The sequence below is a fragment of the Lagenorhynchus albirostris genome, chromosome 6 (genome assembly GCF_949774975.1).
Source record: "Lagenorhynchus albirostris chromosome 6, mLagAlb1.1, whole genome shotgun sequence".
NCBI classification, from domain to species: domain Eukaryota; kingdom Metazoa; phylum Chordata; class Mammalia; order Artiodactyla; family Delphinidae; genus Lagenorhynchus; species Lagenorhynchus albirostris.
The window spans coordinates 65,950,612-65,969,994 of record NC_083100.1 but is presented as its reverse complement, the minus strand read 5'-3'; the positions used below and the strand labels follow the sequence as shown (position 1 = coordinate 65,969,994).

Genomic DNA, 19,383 nt, shown 5'->3' with positions numbered 1-19,383 from the left:
ATCCCTATGCACTCCTCTGACTGAAATTCCTAATCATGGACTAGAAATTAGTCTTTCTGATTTCCAGGAAGTAAAGCCTCCAATTATGTCAGACCATGTGGCTGACAGAGAAATCCAACCCCCACCCTGCCAAGATATCAATATCCTAATCCTCAGAACCTATGAATGTGTTAAGTTACATGGCAGAAGGGACTTTGCAGACATGATCAAGTTAAGGACCTTGAGATGCAGAGATTATATTGCATTTCCAGGTGGACCCAATATAATCACAAGGGTCCTTATTAGGGAAAGAAGGAGACAGGAAAGTCAGAGGAGATGTGATGATGGAAGCAGAGGTCAGTCATGTGACCATGGGCCAAAGAATGCATACAGCCTCTAGAAGCTGGGAGCATCGAGGAACAAATTCTCCCCTAGAGCCTCCAGAAGAAACACGGCTCTACTGCCACCTTGATTTTCTCCCCTTATATGAGACCCATTTTAGACTTCTGGAAGCCAGAAGTCTAAGAAAATAAATTTGTGTTGTTTCAAGCCACTCAGTTTGTGATGATTTGTTACTACAGCAATAGGAAACTAATACAGACTCCTAAGGCAGGGCTTTTTCCCTGACATCATGGCATCACTCACATCACTCTGAGTTGTAATGGATCCCTAACAGAAATCAGACAGAACCACCAGAGGAATTTGACAATGTCTTCTCAGTTGCATTATATTTGTTAAATTAAAATAAAGTAACTTGGATGTGTGGAAGGATTGATGATCTGTTCTGACTCCAGATGGTCCTGTTCTGCTGATGACAGATAGAAGTCCAGGTCAGGCAGCGCACATCTATCTACATGAAAGAAGGAGGGAAATGATTGATGTAGGAAGGCCAGCATGACACAGGAACTCTTCAAAGCACACTTTTTACTTTTCTGACTCTTTAGTAATATCTTTTGAATTGTAGATATTCCATTCCTGTTACAATTTTAATTCAGAACCAACTGTTCTGTTCTTCTTTCCTAACTTCACTCAACGAGTTGGGATTTTAAGCTCCTCCTGCTACTTGAGCAAAAGTAGACATTTTTTTGTTGTTCACATCATTGATTAGATTTGGGGTCTGATGTGCCATCAAGGTTTATTATTTAAAAAAATCTGAATATTGAAGAGATTTTCTTTTTTAGATTAGTTATATGAAAGAGGACAAAATACTTCGGCTAGAAGCCAGAACAAGAGAATTTGGGGCATCAAGAAAATATCTTAAACAGAAACAGAAAAAAGCACAGGGCTTCACTCCAGGCAAGGAAGAGGTTCTAGGATGGGGACAGACAAGAAGAAGAGAGAGGAAAACACCATGTATAAATGAGTAGGGGGGTGAGGGAGGAGGGGCAATGGGTGGTGGCTATAACTATGCAGATGGGACCTTGGGCAACCTTGCAATATTCTTGCCCAAGTGTGTGCTGACAAGATATGGTCCTACTCATAGGAGCAGAGATATCACTGTCTCTGCTCACTGAGCAGACCAGCCTTAAGTTTTATCCAAAAGAGCATCCCCTGCTCCTGGGGCTCAGTGAGCTGTACTTGCCTTCTGCTTCTCCTGAAGTTTTCACTCCATCAGCTAACATCTTGTTTGGGTCCTTCCTGAAAAAATGATTCCTATACATTTCCTTAAATTTTGCTTGGTTTCTAACTTACCCTCACCTCACAATGCCCCAGGACACATGTAAGCTCAAGAAAAAGGAGGCAGGTAATGATGCAGTCTTTGGATTGTTCGTGTTAGAAATGTGTCTGGGCTTTCCCTGTCTACCAGTGGCACGGCACATTTTGAGTTGGCTGCAGCTATATGTTTGTTTTGGATAAACTGTATGCAAGGGAGGTGATTTGGAGTTGGGGTTAAGAGCACAGGCTCTGGAGCCAGGCTACCTTGGTCTTAACCCCAGTTCCATCCATTCCTACCTCTGTGGCCTTGGCTGAGTTACTTGCCCTCTCCTGACTCAGTTTCCTCAACTTCAAAATAGAGATCATAGCACCTACCTCACAGGGTTGTTTTGAGGATTAAAGTGGTTAATACATGTAAATCTCTTAGAATAGCATACAGTTAGTACTACCCAAGTTGGACATTCTTAAAAAAAAAAAAAGAAACAGAAGGCAGGTAGGGGGAGAGAAGGGGGAGTCCTAGACACTTAATGGGATGGCATAACAAGGAATCCTTCAGCACTTTATGGATCCAGCCTGATTTATTCCCCTCCCAGCATCTCCCTCTCTTTCAATGAGCTGGGATAATGGTTAATGGCTTCCTTTTACCTGATAATAATGTGTAAATTTAAGAGTCAACTTGCACAGAGGAAGGAATATAAAGGTCAAAAGTCTTGTTATATTATCAACATACTTTTTTAAATAGCTTACTAATCAATTTGGAGAAACACGGGTCTTTATGGAGGCTTTCTCCCTGATTTGGAAAAGTACTGGCCTAGGCAGTTACCAAGTTGTTGAGACTCTCGACTATACAGACTCCACTAATCTCCTGGTTAAACTGAAGTAGTACAGCCCTTTATATGTCCGGGTTTGGGTTTTTTAGAAATCTGGTAGAAAGAAAACAGGTGGAAGAATGATTTTGAACGAATAATTTACCACATTGAAAATTATTTTATTAATGAAATTTATTTTCTCCATTTTTTGACTGAAATTTGTGCTTTTTTTGTGTAGTTGATCAGCTATGCTAGTGCCTGGGTACTTTTTTTAAAAAAAATACTGGCTTAAGTACTTTGGAGGGAGAGGTGCAAAGGGATCAGATGACATGCTTGTAGAGTAGCCTGTGGGATTGTCTGCCCAGCAACTTTCTGATCCATAGAGGTAGATCTGAGCGACTTGTTTCACTGGGTGCCCAACCTCCTCCCCAGAGTGAGGGGGGGTCCGGGCTAAGGGACTGTATACTTGAGTTACTGCATATGGCTAAATTTGTAACATGAATGGGAGCAGTGAAACATCTGTGAGAGCTGAAGAACACGTCTGCTCAGTGAGGGTTCAACGTCGGGCACAGAATCGGTCTTCAGTGAGTATTTGTTGAATGACCTGACTTAGTAAATGGGTGAACAGATGAATACAGAAATGCCCAAAGCAGCAGACATTCCAGTCCCTGGTTCCAGTTGCTTCCTGCCTCTTAGCTTCCGTACAGACCTTAGTAAGCCTCCATGATCCTTGGGTTTTTACACATAACTCAGGCCATCTTATGTTGGTTTCTGTTACTTGCAAATTATAGTCACTATTAATAATGAGGAGCTTGGAATTGACTTTGAGATAAACATGAAAAAAAATCTATAGAACTTGTTCTCTCTTTATATATATGAGTGTATATTTATGAGTGTGTATGCACGTCTGTGTAGTGTCATGTGTGTATGTATTATGCATATATACACATATATCCATATGAACTGGATAAATCAATCAATGTCCCTGAGCTCCATTCCTTATGTCTAAAATAAAGGGGTTAGACTAATGATCTGAATTACAAGGTTATACTTTTAGGAATTATGTCAATGATTTTTTAGTAAATCACCAGAAGATATACCGTTGCCAGAAAAGAGAGTCCAAGATAGGCACTTTGGGAGTTCACATACTTTCCACGTTGTTTCATTGCTGAAAACAGTTGGGCAGCTCTTTTGGAAGTGCATTCTCTGGTGGTTGCCTGTTATTTTAACTCTGCCCTTGGAAGGTGATCTCCAGTCTATGGTGACTAAGGGTGTTGGTAACACCAGTTTGGGTAAAATAGCAAAATTTAACTGTGAAGTAGCAGTGAGACTTTTCCCCGTGAATTGGCCCTGGAGGTAAACCTTGAGGAGTGCCACGTCCGTATGGACAGAATATTGGTGGGAATCATGTACCAAATTGAAGTGTCCACAGGGTGAATAACCAGCAGTTGGCATCCCCAAACTTGGCTGCCTTCTTTTTGATGGGACCTCAATATCCCTCACACGTAAAGCACAATGCTGGGTGTGGCCCAGGTGTTCGATGATGACTGAACACTGTGATTGATAAGTCAAGTTCATAACACCAGCTGTCATCAGTGTTTGAATCCTTATTAATGCCAACTATTTTACATATTTTTTACAAGTATTTTCTTATTTCACACTGTCAACAATCCTCTTTTTATTCCCATTTTAAATGTTAGGAAATCGGGACTTAGAGAATGAAAGGAACTTTCCCCAAATCATACTGCTGATAAGTGGCAGAGAATGCTAAGCCAGCTTGTCCGACTCTAAAGCTCACTATGCTATACTGCCTCTCTCTTCTCAACCATATTTGGAGGCAAGTGAGAATGGCACAAAGCGTTTTGCCTTATACCTGATTTAACTATCAATTATAGACTCTTCACAGACCAATATGGATCTGAATCCTAATGTGCTCCTGAATAGCATTGGCTGCCTAGCAAATAAGTTCAGGGGGTCATAAACCGTTCAAAAATTGAACATCAGTGTTTTTACAATGTGGAAATACATGGATTTCTAGCTGTTATTTTTGCTGTGTATTTTCAGAATGTCTGAAAGGGCAGCTTATCTTCTATAGCACTCATCTCTACGTGGCTCAGCTGTTCACATGGACTTTACTAGCATGTGTCATTGTTCTCCCTTTTCCTATATGCCCTAAGGTAGGGCACTTCTGCCACCCACTGAAGTTCACTTCTAAAAAGCTAATAGCTTTGGGGGAATAGCAGAGGGGTTATTTATTTTTTCAAGTTAGTGTGGAGAAAAAGGAATAGAGCAGATTCTTCCCAGATGCCTGATTTCTAGTCAGCATGCTGCTTGAGTCCCTGATTGAACACACTTCAGCCATCCTGTGCCTAAGGAGAAAAATACTCCTGCCTCACGTCGCTATGGTAACTGATGCTCAGCAGGCAGTTGCAGTTTCATTTAACATAACTGGCTTTTAGAACTTGAGGGGAAAGTATGCTTTCATGTAAGAAAAGGGATGACGAGAGATTTAATTAATGTGTTTCAGCTTAACGTAGGGATACAGGTCACTTCCACTGTTTGACCGTAGCGTGTATAGCTCCATTTTATATCTGTATCAGATCTAAGGCATCAAAAGGTGGACCATTTCTCTCATCATGTGTGAAGTGCACAAAGTGGGCAGAAACGGAGAGATAGGGGTTGTGCTGAAGCCTTTGCAAAAGGTTTTTCACTTTATAAAACCATCTCGGCTTGAGAGTGTATGGGAGAATTGCTTCCTCTTCTCGCATCCACAAAGGAGGCCTGAGTGATGGGTTGCTAGGCAACCTCACACTGAAGACTGGGGCCCTTTGAAATTAACATAGCTGACCTCCCCATCATCTCTGCAGCTCTGCTATTCAAAAGCATTTTGTGAGGCCATAGGACTCAAGAAAATAGATATAAGATGTAAATACAAAAATAAAGAATAGGGGAAATAAATCTGAATTTTTCAACGACCAGGATTCACTCAATGAAAAAAGGCAGCAGTTTGAAAAAGCAGGTTGAGGGTAAAATGGTGTTAGTTGCTATAAACCAGAAACTAGTATTTTGAATAATGTAAGAATAAAATTTCCCTATGTTTTTAGAGACGTTTATAACTGCCATGTAAACTATCACAGCAAGGGGTCTGAAAATACCTAAGGGCAAACAAAAATAAATCCATTTATGATCATGTATATCTGCTACATATTTTTTTAAAAATCTTAACTCTCAATCCTCAGCACATGATGTTTCGCTTAAGCTCCAGAGTTTCCTACTCTTTTTCTTGCTACTGCATCATTAATATGATACTGGTTGGTGTGGGAAGGGATGGTATTTATTTTGCAAGTAGATGAATATTTGGAAGGAAACTGCAAAGCTGGTCTATGGAGCAGACACACCCTCCTGTCATCAATAAATTATTTACTTTGATTTTTAAAATATCTCATACCACTGGGAAAGGCTTATGGTAACATTTTAAAATATGCTGTTAAATTTGTAAATATCAAAATCAGTCAAAATTGGTGGTACTGGGAAAAGTGGGAGACAAATCCTGAGTTCTTTTTGGTAGGATTTTTTTTGTTGTGAGCATCTGGGTGAAGCAATTTTGAAACTATTTTAGATGGATTATAAGACTGAAGAAATGAACAAATATGATGAAGTTGTTGGGGCTCAGGGTCTCATTGTGGAAGAAGGGACATGGGAACACAAGAATGAACCCTGTGGTGATAAACTGGATTTGGAGGAATTGATGTAATTTTGTGATTTCTGAAACATGTTTCAGTATGTGTGTATTTACACCTGTGTATGCATGTATATGTGTGCACATATATACGTGTATATATGCATGTGAGTGCATATATACATGCATATGTTTTCTGTTTGCTGAAAGGGTTTAGAAACAATTCACCCTAGTGGCAGTGAGCACACTTTACACTAAGTTCTTGATCTCTAATACCATTGCCCCACTAAAGGGAACCAGGGCTCCTCAGAGAAATGGCTGATTCCAGGGCTGGGACAGGGTAATTAGAAGTTGAACCTGGGATATTTTGTTATGCTAGAATGTAGGAACATGCTAAAAAAAAAAAAAAAAAAGGAAAAGAGAGAAAGAAAAAGATAGGGGTAGTCACAAGGACACCAAAGGAGCCAACTTGAAGTGGTCCTGCTGGCCAAATCTGAAGCCATTTGAGCACCAAAATAATTAAAGGCATTAATGAATTATGAACCAATGAAAAAATAGGAATTCATGAACACATATGATATTAAATAATAAATATGTTAAAAAAGTAAAAAGAATAATAAATAAGCAAAGGAGGGGCTCTTGTTTATAGTAAAATGCTAAGGGCTGACTGGTTGGAACATGTGGAGAAAGTGGTGACGTTAGAATATCATCATTTATAATCATCATGGTGAATATTAGATCAGGCAGGAATCAGGCTAATCTAGGGGAAATTTTTTTTTTTTCTTGCGGTACACGGGCCTCTCACTGTTGTGGCCTCTCCTGTTGCTGAGCACAGGCTCTGGACGCTTAGGCTCAGCGGCCATGGCTCACGGGCCCAGCCACTCCGTGGCATGTGGGATCTTCCCGGACCGGGGCACGAACCCGTGTCCCCTGCATCGGCAGGCAGACTCTCAACCACTGTGCCACCAGGGAAGCCCTAGGGGAAATTTCTGAAGGAGCAGAATATTTGTAAGATCTTAAAGTGTCTCCTCATAGATTGGTTATTAGTTGCAAGGGAAAAAACAACAATTATATGGTAGAAAAGTTTGACATGTGTAATCAAAATTAATGTCTCCAGTGAGGGCAGGTGGACACTGTGTGTTTCCAGATGTGATACCATGAGGACACCACATCACTTATATAGTATTATGGCCAGAAACACTCAACTCAGATTGAATCTTAAGGAAATATCAGGCAAACCCAAAACAAAGGAACACTCAAATTAAAAAAAAAAAGCGGGGGGGGGGCAGAGGACTGTATTTTCAAAAATAGCTATTTTATAAAAGACAGAGGAAGGCTGTGGAAATGCTCCGGGTTAAACAAGACTAAAGACATGACAAGTAAATGCAATACCCAATCCTAGAATGGAACCCAACTGGAGGGAAAAGATGCTGTAGAGGATATTATTGAATCAGTTGGCGGTAAATAGTGGCAGGTTAAAAGTTTTGTATCTATGTTAAATTAACTGATGGTCATAACTGTACTGTCATTAAACTGGAGAATATCCCTATTCTCATGAAATACACAATGAAGTACTTTGGAGTACAGAGGCATGTATGATGTATGCAACTTACTCTCAGAATGTTCAGAAAAAACATTTTACATATAGGTGTGTATATGTGTGTGTGTATAAATGTATATACAAAATTTGTATATACAAAGAGAAGATGCAAATGAGGTAAAATACTAACAATATTTTAGTATGTATCTGGGTAAATGGCATGTGGGTGCTCTTTGTACTTTTCTTATTCACGAAACTTCTTTAAGTTTGAAATGATTTCCAAATGAAAAAATCAAAAATTTTGTGTGGAAAAAACCCAATTTTTATTGGAACTAAAGCAATGAATATTTACATTTTAAGAAATCTGTGGAAACAGCAGTAAGCTAACTCACACAAAAAAGATACTACACTTCATAAGAGACAGTAGAGTTACTTGTTCCGCACAGAGAACTGACATCAGGACCCAGACACATCTCATTGGTCACATTTCTTCCCCTGAAATCTGTGTGGTCTGTGCTCCATCATTTTAACTTTGCTCTTGGGTGTTCTCAATATCCTGGACTTTCCCCAATCCCCGTGTCCCCCTCAAATTATCCTCTGCAATTTGTGACAATGTGAAAAATTGGCTGGAAACTTGTCAAGAAAGTATATGTCAGGGAGTTTTCATTCATTGGCTAGAGCAACTTCAAGTATTTAACTTAAATTGTTTGAAAAGAGCATTTTTGTAACTGCTTAGCATTTTAGCACACTTTTTCCTCCAGTGTTCTTTAAGCTTAGGGTGTTTTCCAAAAAAAGTTTAATCTCTACCTGTGAAACAGGACCTATTACTCATTAAAAGTGAGGATACTACTGAATACTTCACAGCCCTCTTCTTAGTGTTTCAAGTTTTTTTTTTTTTAAGGTTCTTACATCATTTATCCATTAAAAATAAAACTAGCCTGCCTCTGGCGGAAACTGAAATAGTAATTACTTTCTTAAAATACACTTGTTTTTTTAAAACAGAGTTTCTGTTACATTGCCAAAAGAATTTGTTTGAAGAAAGATAAAAATAACATACACACTATTTGAAAACAGCCTCGTTTAAAGGTTGCCATAGATTCTAAGGTTATACCACTAGAAGGAAGACATTTAGAACCTGCTCATTACTCAGCTTTCCTCATTTATGGGATCAAATTGTTTTATGGGCAGCGTGCCAGATTCATTTACGTGCGCTGTAAGACAAATTGTAGAGTCAGGCATTTCTCTAGAAAACATCTGGTTCTTAAGAAGAGTATTAAAAGGTGCGTAACACTTTTTTGCTCGTAACTATGATTTATGATGTTACAGTAACCCCCCTCTAATCTGGCAGGCAGACTTCCAGCAACCACAATCAGGAACCTGGAAGTAAGTGAAAATACTTCAGAGCTCAAGGAAAACAGAGGCCCCCAAAATTCCATGCGTATGAAGGAGTGGTACTGCCTTTAGGTCAAAGTCCACTTCATTATAAAACTGATGGAGCAAATTAGCATAAGGGCTCCTAAGCCCACCTTTATATATCTAACACCTCTTTCTACAGTTATTTTGTTCCTTTACTCCCTTTACAAAAATCACACATCCCTCTCAACTCTAATTCTTCTAAAGCATCCCCTGGACCCCTTTTCCTCCTCAGGTTTCCCCCTTTTCTCTTTCTTATACCTTCAATATCTACTGACTTTTCCCCATAAATATTCCAAGATGCTCAAGTAGCTCCTGTCTTGAAAAACAGAAAACAAAATCCCTTTCATAAACCTCTGTAGCCATCACTCTATTGCTCCCTTACCCCCAGCCCTATAGCCAAACATTTTTCTCTCCTGTCTCTAATTCCTCACCTTTCATTCAAACTTTGTTCCAATTAGTAAGGGATCCTCTTCCTCCAAGGGGGTGCAGTTGCATTTGTGAGACCCAGAGTGCTAGCTTCTGCTCCTCTGCTACCCCCTCGGGTGGGTCAATCTGTCCAGGGCTCACACGACACAACTACACGTTGTGGCCCTGTGTGATTTCGGGTATTTCCTCCGGCTTCTTATTAGTTACATTTGGTAGGATCATCATTAAAACTCGGTTACTAGTAACAGTGAACTCCTATTACTGTTGCTATTGCCACTCTCCTATTGCCATTTTCTGGCAGTCTTTTTCAATCTTCTACTTCCTGAATCTTTTTCTCTGACAATTGAAATAAACCAGATTACATTTTGTACAAACCATTAAAGTGTGGGTGTTAAGAGTTTTTCTATTCCTCTTTAAGAAAGCTATTCTTTTTTAAAAAAAAAAAAAAAGGGAAAAACCCTTATTTTTAGTGTGTGTTCCTTGCAGTTAACTTGAAAAATGGCAAATTTTTCATCACTCAGATATAACTACTGTTAAAAATTGGGTTAGTTTCGTTTAGTTGTGTGTGTATCTTACATATACATCTATTTATATTCTTTTGCAAATTAATGTTATATGAAGTTATGTTTCTTGTATTTTCACTTATTTTGTGAGAATCTTAGCAGTTAAAAATCTTTAAAAATTCTTTAAAAAATAGTAAAAAAAGAAAAAATCTTTGAAAACAGTTTTTGATGACTACATAGTACTCCATTATTGGGTAAACTAATATATTTGACCACTTCATTTATGCTGAATGTTTTGGCAATAACCAAAAAACCCAAGCTTTTTGCTTCTACAGTGTTTTAAACCAAAAAACTTTGAGGAAATTTCTGAATGTCCCCTATGATAAATTTCTCTAAGTGGGATTACCTGGTCAAAGAACAGAATCTTAAATCCATACTTCCAAATTCCCTTCCGAAAGGATGACTGTGGTGGTTTTCTTGCACTGTTGCCAATCTTTCATTAAAAACAAAAAGCAAAATAAAACATACAAGCATTTGCTACTTTATCAGCGCTAGCACTGTTAATATGATCCTGTTATAAGGCTCTTCACTTATCTCCAGACCCAAACTAGGAGAGTTCCTGTCAGTCTTAACTGGTCTTTTGGTTTCCATAGTGATTCTATTATCTATTCTAGTGCAAAGTTAACCTAGCTTCCTCAGCTGTCCATATATAAAACCCTTCCAGAATTGCTCTAGCTTCTTGACTAATGGGAAAGAGAGCTGTTTCCTTTTGGGACCCAGTTCACCGTACTAGCTGGCCTAAGGTCAAAGGGCATTGAACTTAAAAATGCTTCCTTACTATGAGGGTGGTGGTATTCAAACCCCAAATGCACAGACAATTCATTCATGTTGTGTCCCTCCCTCCCCGTCCTCCGTGTGGGCCCCAAACTATCATTGAACATGCCATGGGCACTGATTCCTTCAAGCAGCAGTTCAGTTTGAGTTCCAGCTTTCCTGGATGTACAGCCTTGGGCGTGTGCACAAGAAAAACGTCAGAGATTAGTTAGTGCTAAATAGAGAGTTTAACAAGGGTGACAGGGTACAGACTGACGTGATGGCTACTTTAGCGTGTTGGCCTGAACCTGGACAGGGCCTCTGAGAAGGTGATAATAAACTGGTACCTGAATGAAAGAAAGAATAAGCCTAGAGAGGGAAGCTTGGAGACAGTAAGTGGGGATTAGGGGGAGAATTCCAGCAGAGGAGAGAAGGTCAAAAGTCTGTTCGAGATGGATGAAGTGAGATTTATGCATGCAAAGCGTGCAACATAATTTCTGGTGGGGGAGGGGAGCAAGAGAGAGAGGGAAGGAGGGAGGGAGACAATGAATGAGAATCTTGACTCCTGTACGGCTGTGCTTCTAGGGGAACTGACTAGTCCTCTCCATCTCTGCTTTGCCTGCATTGTCTTTTTTCTTCTGTGAAGGTTCTTCTCAACTGCAACTACTACTTGACCCTGTTCAGTTTATAATAAGTAAGTAGAGCTACTATTTATTAAGAGCCCAAGTGAGTTAGATTCATTAGGTTTTATGTACGTTCTTTCACTTAATTCTTACAACAACCCGAGGAAGGTCATTATCCTGATACATTACTTTATGGATAAGAAAAGCAAAATGAGGCTCAGAGAGCCTATGTAACTTGAGAAAGTAGTAAAGCCAGACTTTAAACCTAAGCCGGTCTGACTTCAGAGCCGTGCTCTCCCCTGCTACACTACACTGCTCCTCCCTTACGCTTCTCGGTGGCAGCTGCCACGTGTGTAAGAACGTTCATTCCACTCAGTTCTTGTTCCTCATTACCTAGCCACCTCTGTGACAGGACGCTCAGTTTCATCTGCTAGCCACATGCAGATAAAAGAGTTTTTCTTATAGACACTGCCTCTCTTAGTTATGGAAGGCATCTTAATATAGGAAAGGCTGGTGGAATCCAGGTTCTGAAAATTTTTCTCTGACCTTGGGCAAATCACTTAGTTGGAGCCTCATCTCGTCATCTGAAAAAATACTATTTCTCTGGAGAGCTGACTGAGAAATAAAAGACCTAATTTAAAGAAAGTTTCTAGAATAGTATCTAACAAATGGCAGAATAAGTGGCTGCTTAAGAAACAAAAACAGGGTTTCCCTGGTGGTGCAGTGGTTGAGAGTCCGCCTGCCGATGCAGGGGACACGGGTTCGTGCCCCGGTCCGGGAGGATCCCACATGCCACGGAGCGGCTGGGCTTGTGAGCCATGGCCGCTGAGCCTGCGCAGAAAAAAGAAACAAAAACAAACTCCTCATTTTACAGATAGGAAAACTGATTTGGAAATGTCTTGCTGGGAGAAGAGATGTTCTACTTTCTCTATCCAATTTCCATGATTCTAGCATTCCATGATGCAGGCTCACTGGAACTACTAAGGGTATTCTGTTATATCACGTCTTTAACAATGTCCATTCAGGCTGAAAGGTTATAGCTAAAGAGATAATCTGTCACAGTGCCAGAACTGTAAAACAGGGATAATGATGTCTATATTATAGGACCGGGGGATAAATGTAATAAGACATGTGAAAGCATTTTAACAGGCATGACATGTTTCATGAATGCTCTACTTATTAAACATTTTCATGGAACGCCATACATAAAAGAATGACTAGAATTTTATAACATGTAATTGGAATTAAAAGGACTTTGGAAAATTGGAGAAGTGATCAGAAACTAGAATGTAGCTCAAAAGAAATAAACATGAGGTACTTGAGGAAAAGCAAGAGACTTGGAAAAATACTGTTTATTGAAAATGCAATTAAAATTGAAGACTGTGTTTATTGTATTTTTAAAGGCAACTGAAAAAGGTATAGATAACATACTAAAAATGATGTTAAGAATTGAGTTTATGAAGATTAGGTTAAATTCAGTGTAAAGAGTGAGTGCTCTCCCAGGGTGGTGGCAGGAATTCTAGGGAGAGCGGGGTCTGCAGCTGTGTTCACACGGTGTGCTTTGGGAGTCCCTACTGACCAGAAATATTCTCCACCAGATGTTACAGTGTCTAAAGTTACACCAAAAGGCCTCGTCTTTGGGCTAAGGTTAAATATTGCTATAAAGGTTTACCTATTTAAACTAATTTCAGGTACTGGTTATTTCTTAAAAGGGATCACATAGGCATTGGGAGCAGGAAGAATCAGTTCAACAGAGAAGGGAAACACACACACTCTTTATACTTTCCCACAAAGACTTTTCTAGGAAAGCCACATTTTCTGTAATACTACGCATTAACATGGGGAGTCTACCCTGATTCTGCAAAACTCACCATGTCTTTTGAGTTCCAAGAGGAATACAAATCATAAATTTATAAAATCTTTATTAAAAAATATATTTTCTTTTTCATAAATATTTCCAGGGAAATTTACTCAAACCTTTGAAATAACAGAGACTATCACAAAAATGTTTAACAGAGAACAACAATATTGTAAATGTATTTCCTGAAAGAAACTAATATTCCTTAGAAAAGATATAGGATACTTAACTACCAAGATTTTAACAAAATATTTTTTATAGAAGTGGGTTATAATCTTTACCACAGAGTCACCAAATCTGCACCTAATCAAGAGAGTCAATTAAATAAACCAGCTTTCATTCACCTTCTCCATCAGAAGACATCCATTTAACACAGTGTTTCTCTTTATATACAACAGCAGCCTCTGCTGGAGAAAGAGAAGTATGCTTTCTATTACAAAGTATTAGCTTAAACCTATTTTGAACTGGAAGAACTCAGATTCTTTTCATTTCTTGCTTAAAAAAGCTAAAATAATTTTCAAGGTCTTAAAGATGTACGAGCCTTATCAAGTATATCTTTTCTGATTTTGGGGTAAGCTGGATGTGCTTCGAGAACCTGCAAAAACACACACACAAACAAAAAAAAAACAAAAGCATAAGAACTTGTAATTCATTATCAAGAACTGCGGAGTCACAAAACTTACTAGAAACAGCATTACAGTTGAGATTTCATTATATTAATACTACAAATTTAACAACACTTTTTAAAGGTGATATCTGAGATGCGTGTGACATGATGACTCATTTCTATTAACAGCAATTAAATGAAAAAGGTAGAATATAATACTACACGTGGAAAATACAACAAATATAATTATTTCCTTAATAGATCAGTTACAGAAAACAATTATGTATCGATGATTTAAGATACTTTAAATAATTTAGCTATTAATGCATGATATTTAATAAACTCTTAGTTATTTTTACCCAGGAGCACACATCAGATTTACCTGGAATGATTTTGAAACATACAAATTTCCAGGTCTACTGAGTCTAGGAGTAGGGGAAATTCATTAAAACAAACAAACAAACAAAAAAAAACCCTCCACAAATGATTCTAATGTATAACCTTACATTAATGTACAACCTTAACCTTAATGTGAAATGCTGCCTTACGCAGAGACTCAGTAATCAATAGCAATCGCTGGGGCCAAGTATTTACTATGATGATGCTCACACAGCTATCCGGGATAAGACACATTACATAATTCTCTGCTAAGGAGCTTTTCTTGGAGCTCCCAACAATGTTTAGTAAAATGCCTTATATGGAATATCAATGTGACAATGTACATAAAGCAGCTGCAAATTCTAAAACTGCAACTTAAATATTTGTCATTTTAACAAGGGATCATTTAGTCAGGAATCAATTCCAGAAGTGTAATTGAATGACTTCTAAATGACAAAAATACCTCTTTAATTTATAAATCTGAATCCTCTAATAACCAGAGACTTAGACACATACATAAGAACTTCTATTCAGAACAGTGATGTGGAGAATCTATAATAATCCTGAGATATCTTCTGACTTAAGGATTACGTTTTATTTAACATGCTTCTCTAGCCTCTTTCTTTAAATTGACGTAAACATTTTATTATTTGAGCCCAATTAAAAACATATGTTTTTTCAATTTAAGTAAACTTTATTTTCTAAACTTTGAAAACTGGTAGTATCTCCCAGATATATGTGATGAGTCATTTAACCAAAATATGACGTCTTCTATCTCTATTCATGTACATCTTGATATTAATTAAAAGTAGGAAAGAGTCCATCTGAAAAATTTTGAGAAATCTAAATTTAAGTTTTACCTGGTGACATACGTCAATTGCATCCACAAATCTTTTTGCTTTTAAGTAATTAAATGCCAGTTTGTATCCTGGAAAGACAAAAAAACCAACAATGATATAGTACTATTTATAGAGCATACTGTTAATATTACCTTTTTTGCCCTCCTCCTTTGTTTGCTTACTCTAATATTAGAGAACTCTTAGTGGAGGCTGGTGACTATACTATGATAGAAATGATAAGATAATAGAAGGTGGAGTGACATAAAAGGAGAACAGGTAGGAAAGAAAATGGAGTTGTAACAAAGGACCACAGCTGGGTTAGAAGATGGCCGGCCATCCCACAAATGCGGTTTTGCAACTTACTAGAAAAGTCCCATTTGTTTCAGATTATGGTAAAAACTCATCGTAGGGCAGTAAATGATAACACAGCGATTCATTTATACAGTACAGATTTACTTAACATGTCAGGCAAACTGGTTCCTTCAGTCATGAGGTTTACACTCCATTAGGAAAGAAAGTACCTTATTTAAGTAATTATGTAAGTACATGAATAATTTCAAAACTGAGATAAATGCTGTGATATAAAGGTACAGGCCAAGAGCACTGTAATAAGAAACCTGGTTGGGGAGGGGGTGGGAGTCAGGCAAGGTCTGAAATCTGAAGGAAGAGGCATAAGGTAGACCAAGGGGGTGGGAAGTAAGAACACTGTTAGGCAAAAACTGCACACGGAAAGGCCAATGGTAGAGGGAGACACAGCAACCAAATGGACCTGGAGTGCACGAGTGGAGCGCAGAGCAGGGGGGAGAGAGGCTCAGAAGACACTGGGTTAGTCATTAGATAGCCACATCAGCGATGAGTAACAAGCACCACAGTTACTGACAGTGAAATGTCACATTTCAGATTCTGACAATTTAGAGGAAAGTTTTAAGACATTCTTAACTGACTGTTGTTCTGTAACAATGCCATAATAGTAAGCAAACTAAGGAAAAGACAAAAAAAGTGGACTCAATAAATAAGATATAACACAATGTAAAATAATACGTAACTAATAAATATCTTGCTTTACCATTTAGAAATATGAAAAAGGGATATCTGAATGTTGCTCTTAGGCCTTAATCAAAGTACCAAAGCAAGTTTTTAGAATTTCAGAACAATGTTTTAAAAGAATTGCTGGCTAATGCAATCATACGGTAGCAAAAAGTAAGGAAAAAGAATTATCTAAAATTCATTGTATTCGATACACACACACACACACACAAATGAGAAATGTCCAAGATGAAAACAATAAGTGTCAGAGAGGTAAACTTGGTATCATTAGAAAATAATTATAAAACAGATTAATAAATAGAGTTTATTAGAGACCTGGACTCAAGTCATAGGTTTCTTTCAGTCTTAGTGTCACCTCAGAAGAGTTATTTGAAAACAAGCCTTCTGTACTTCAAATTAGTTGATTTGAAATAGTTAAGAATTGCTAATGTGTTTGCAAACATGTGAAGTAAATTGAATTTAATGTTGAATACTTTCAAGCATTCACCTAATAAAGCCACTGTTAAGCACTGAAAAAAAAAGGAACATTTAAAAGGACATTTAAAAAGGAAAACAACATAAGATGTCATGCCAAACATGGAAACTAGAACCAAAAAAACCTAGACTTAACTTTTGGTTTCTGGCTTCCTGACTAGCTCTGAGACCTTAGACAAGTCACCTGAGCTGTCAATCTCAAGTTTCCTCATCCAAAAATGGAAGGATAACTCAGCTCTTAGTGTAAGTTTAAAGATCAAATGAAATACTTGTTGTGAAATGCTTTTAAAAATTTGAGTACCACGCAAATATTAGCATTTTTTTTCTGTGTAAACACTAAATTAGAAGCACAAAGTTTTCATATTGAAAGAAACTTGATAGATCATTTCCTTCAAAAAACTTTAGAGAGGAAATGAAGAGCTAGAAATGGCAAAGAACACGTGTACCGCAGCTGCATGACACCTGTCAGGCTTCTAAGAATTCAACTCTTTGTAATCAGGAAAAAAAACGGGGGAGAGAGAGAGTGCGCTCGTGAACACGAACAATGTGAACAGCCTAGTGACTGTCACGTAACCTGGGAATGACTGAAGGGAGAAACATGACTGTGTTCTCCTCTCAGTGGATCTCAGTTCTTGGTGCCTTTCACAGTTACAGTACTCACGCCTGAATCCTATGAAAAGAACACAACCATGATTTGAAGGATTTCCTGACAAGTGAAAAAGTGAAATAAATGCACCATTAACTTGGCCAGGCAGGCTGGGGGTACTGGATGCAATGATAATCTTAAGGAAGAAACTGTGAGAATTAATTTAGAGCCTCAGAGAAATGCCAACTAAGGAGAAGTCAGAGGAACTGAAAAAATCACCTATAAAACACAAAGATAACACAGTGAAGGAACTACTGACTTGAAATCTCTTTATTTGCTGGTCTTCCAAGGAACAGAGTATTTAAATAAGTGAGCTTCTAACTGTATTCCTTCTGGGGAATAAAGCACCAAAATTAAATATATTTTAAGGATTTTAAGGAATGCTCATTTTACAAGCTGATTTTATTCTGTAAGACGCACAATACCTGAGAAGGAAGCGTTAGTTCCTGGGCTCTATACAAGTCTAGTAAAATAACAGACCTCAGAAAAATACAAGGTAGGGGAAGTCCTGACTGACAGCAGCAAGTCTAAAGATGACCAATCTGACTGCAGATTAAATCTGAGTCATCACTGTGCTGCGTCTGCTAAAAAGACAGATGCCATCTTAGGTTGAACTATCAACTACTAAAGGCCTAATTTAAAAACATAGCTTCATTATACATACAATTCGTTCTTAAATCATACTTAAGAACTTGTTCATTTCTGGCACAACAGGTCAAGAGGGACATGGACAAATAAAACTGCATTTTCGAAACCTATTTGGCCGTGGAACCTCATCTCCTCACGCTCAACTCTCTGTTTTTTAAGAAATAACTATTAATATCTCACCCAGTATTCCAAAGCAAAGTTTGGGAAATACTATTTGAGAGTTTCCAGGAGACAGCAAGGAGGGTGAAAGACTTGAAAGCAAGAATGGACAAGCACCTGAGGATGGTTTGGAGAGAAACTGAGGAGAGACAATGACAGAGTTTGCAATTAGAGGGCCATTATGCATAAGGGCGGAAGGACTATGTGGGTTGCTCCAGAGAACAGACAGGGCAGTGTCAATGAAGCCTATTTCAGTGCAACACAAAGAAAGAGAGGCCTGGGGATGAGCTCCCCAGGAGTCACTAAGTATATTCCAGATGCTGCCCATCTGTTACAGATACTGGAGACTAGCCTTCCTCAAACCAATGGGCTACCACTGGAACCAAATGACGTTTATAGATGCTCAAGAGAAAAAAAAAAGTTCCATAGTCAAATTACTGTGGGAAACATGTCCCCTCTGTGATATCCATCACAGTATATATTAGGGTTTAGAGGCTTTGAGAAGTTCTGCAGTAAAGAACCCAGGAGGACTTGATTTGATGCAATGTCTTCCCACTTCCTTCACAATGAAACACCTTCCCCCCACAGCATCACCATTCTGGAATTAGAGGGTGAAGGGAAAGAAAGGGCAGAATTAGATCGGATGTCCTTTAAGGCGACTGAGGTGGAGTTTGAATCTCAGGAAACTACACCTAATAACTGAGTAGCTAATAATCTATTATAAATATAAAATTTATTTTTCAGACGGTCCAACAAAGGATGTTGGCTCTTAATGTGTATTTTGTCCTTAAAGAGAAAAAACAAATGCATTTAAATGAAGATTTACATATAAAACCCACGTTTCCTGTGAAAACCTAGTGGCTAAATTTTAAACTCACCTACTGCTGGATTTGTCTGATTGCCGTGTTTCCACGCCATCTCATAGTTTAAGGCAGCGTCTGTATATGCCTGCTCTTTTTCCATAATGTATCCCATATATTCATAAGCTTTGCAGCAAGACTGAAGAAAAGTGCAAGATGTATCAACAGATTACACTTGATATCACTAAGATTTTATGGAGCGCTTATGACTATAGGGGTCAACCGTATCAACTCATTTAAATGGCACATAAAACAGTGGTTTTCAACCTTGGCTATGCAATCCAATCATCTATGGGACTTAAAAAAAGATTCTGATGCTGAGCCCCTATCTCAAACCTACAGAATCAGGATTTTTGGGTGAGAGGGAAGGAGATGTTTTATACATATACATATACATTTACACTTTTTATTATAAGTAATTCT

The 19,383-nt window shown here is 38.3% G+C and overlaps 1 protein-coding gene across 1 annotated transcript in view; it reads right to left on the bottom strand.

Moving 5' to 3' along the window:
• Positions 1-13,349: 13,349 nt before the first annotated feature.
• TTC21B (tetratricopeptide repeat domain 21B) overlaps positions 13,350-19,383 on the bottom strand; it is an 85,113-nt gene continuing 79,079 nt past the window's right edge. Inside the window, exons 27-29 of the mRNA XM_060152734.1 lie at positions 18,979-19,099; positions 15,148-15,215; positions 13,350-13,897 (exon numbers count right to left, since the gene is read on the bottom strand). Of these exons, the coding sequence (XP_060008717.1) occupies positions 13,820-13,897; positions 15,148-15,215; positions 18,979-19,099 (267 nt within the window). The 3' untranslated portion in view covers positions 13,350-13,819. The remainder of the gene's footprint in view (positions 13,898-15,147; positions 15,216-18,978; positions 19,100-19,383) is intronic.